Genomic DNA, 2,500 nt, shown 5'->3' with positions numbered 1-2,500 from the left:
TTCAGACGGTCTAAATTATTATTTCATCCAAAAAAGAAAATTTGTTTATCTTTTACTCACGCAAAACAAAATGAGATGACACAAAATGAGATGATTCGCTGAATGTTCACGCTGCTTTACACTGAAAGCAAACAGCTCTAAAAAAACAAACAAAAAAACACCATACAAATATCATAAAGTGTCTCTTGTTGTGTTTCACGGCACAAAAGAAAGTCATATGGGTTTGGAACGACACGGGTGAGTAAGTGCCGGTTCTCTGCTGATTTATAATATGAACTGCAGGCCTGTAGATTGAAGCGTGTGTGTGTGGTGTCTCTCAGGTGGACGGTGTCTGGGAGTCCTCAGACGGATGGAGGTGTACTCCAAGTTCCGGTATTATTTCCAGCACCCGTGGTCCCGTCTGATCGTGGCCTACCTCGTCACCTTCTGCAACTTCCTGGTGTTCGCGGAGGACCCGGTGTCGCACAGCCAGACGGAGGCGCACATGATCGTGGTGGGAAACTGCTTCTCCTTCGTGGTGAACAAATACCCCGGCGGAGCCTGGAACGTCCTCAAGGTCCTGATGTGGATCATCGCCGTCATCACTGGACTCATCGCTGGGAAGTTTGTGTTTCATCGACGCCTGTTTGGTACGTCTGTGATTTCATTTCTTGTGAAGTGTGTGTGTGTTAGGGGTGTCAAAATTAATCGTTTCTACGATGCATCGCGATGCAGACGAGGACGATTCGGTATCGGTTCAGTAATAGACCATAACCGGTTATAATGTACTGATGCTTTTCTTACGTCATTTGTCGCGTACGTGCTTTGTTGCGGTATCATACAATGGCAGAGGGAGGTGAGACGCGAGTGAGAGAAAATTAAAAATGCTCCAACTACTTTAAAAGCCAACATCTGGGCACATTTGGGCTTTTATGAACAACGTGGTAAGCACGACCTGCAGAAGACACGCGCTGTGTGCGCTCATGTCACGCACAAATAGAATATGCAGGTAATACCACTAACTTGATAAACCACGTTAGCTGTTTTCACCCCGAGCTGTTAACGCCTGGCAGAGTCTGACTGCTTTAGAGTAAGTGGATGAGCTCCGTCACCCGAATCCGCAGCCAAAAACAAATCATCCACCCGCCCCAATAACTTTCTCTGATTTAAGTATCCGCACCCGATGGTCAAATTACAATTATTCTGTGTTGTTACGCGTGATTATAAATGGATGATCGTCACTTTCAACAGCGGACTCGGCGACGGTTGATGCGCGCATCTTTAATGGTAACATAGTACACTGATTAATGAGCGCTGCTTTTAAATGAACATTTCTTTAAAACAAAATTTATTTGACAGATTTTCCTTTTCTTAGTGTCATAAACAAGCTTTAATCCCATGAAACTTAAACTGGAATGTCACTGTTTCTGTCACTGCAACTTCCCGAACAGGCGAGCACATGCGCGCACATCACTTTTGAAGTAAAATTTAAAATTGAGGATGCGGTGCATCGTGATGCATCGTGATATCGAATTGAACCGGATCGATGACATAATAATGATAATCGAACCGAACCGTGAGACCAGTGTCGGTTCACACCCCTAGTGTGTGTGTGTGTGTGTTCGTTCCCACGAGGGAAATGGGTTGATAAACATACTAAATTATATTTTTGTGAAAATGTAAAAATGCAGAAAGTTTTGTGTGATGGGTAGGTTTAGGGGTCGGGTAAGTGTGTGTGTGTGTGTGTGTGTGTGTGTGATGGGTAGGTTTAGAGGTCGGGTTAGTGTGTGTGTGTGATGGGTAGGTTTTGTGTGTGTGTGTGTGTGTGTGATGCGTAGGTTTAGGGGTCGGGTTAGTGTGTGTGTGTGTGTGTGATGGGTCGGGTTAGTGTGTATGTTAGAGATGGGGAGTCGACTCCAAAAGAGTCGATTCCTCGACTCTCACTAGCCCTAGTGTCGGAATCGACTCCAGGTCAGGAATCGACTCCCAGTGTCGAGTGTTTTTTTCAAGTTCAACACAGCAAAAGATTATAATGAATGTAAAGATACGGAAATTAAAATAAAAAGATAAAGAAATGAGAGGGAAAAAAAAGTAATGCCAGGAAAACAAAGAACAATAATGTATAGATAGCCTACCTTATACGCTGAGTTTTGGTTCATTTATGAGACGCGCTTCAGTTCACTCGCCGGCGCCTACGTGTCGTGATTATCTATTTTCTACTATATTTACTTATTTATTAAATCCTGGATGAAACATTGATTGAAATTAAGATACAATTAATACAAAACGAAATTCACTTTAAAAAAAGGCTTTGTGCTTTCTGTTTGAGGTCTCAGTGAAAGTTTTAAAGTCGCTTTCAGAGCGGTCATGTCCGTAACAGAGAACTGTCACGTCTTTTGTTTTTTCCTCATAAATGGGAACACGAAAAATAAAATAAAATAAATATTTTATGTTCTGTGGAGAGCCAACCCTTCTTCATCCGGTGGGTATTACTTTTGGTTTGCGCAGTGTAATTCACAGA

General features: G+C 42.8%; 1 protein-coding gene across 3 annotated transcripts in view; it reads left to right on the top strand.

Moving 5' to 3' along the window:
- Positions 1-2,500, top strand: part of tmem117 (transmembrane protein 117) — a 58,888-nt gene that overhangs the window by 2,920 nt on the left and 53,468 nt on the right. For 2 of the 3 annotated variants that reach the window (XM_082160691.1, XM_082160690.1), the window contains exon 2: positions 321-629. In XM_082160691.1, coding sequence (XP_082016817.1) covers positions 321-629 — 309 coding nt within the window. Of the gene's footprint in view, positions 1-90; positions 238-320; positions 630-2,500 lie in introns of those variants that run through there. The other variant, XM_082160692.1, reaches the window with a different exon arrangement.

The sequence above is a fragment of the Leuciscus leuciscus genome (assembly GCF_965113295.1).
Source record: "Leuciscus leuciscus genome assembly, chromosome: 25".
NCBI classification, from domain to species: Eukaryota; Metazoa; Chordata; class Actinopteri; order Cypriniformes; family Leuciscidae; genus Leuciscus; species Leuciscus leuciscus.
The sequence above is the reverse complement of the archived record's forward strand: the minus strand, read 5'-3'. Positions and strand labels throughout refer to the sequence as shown.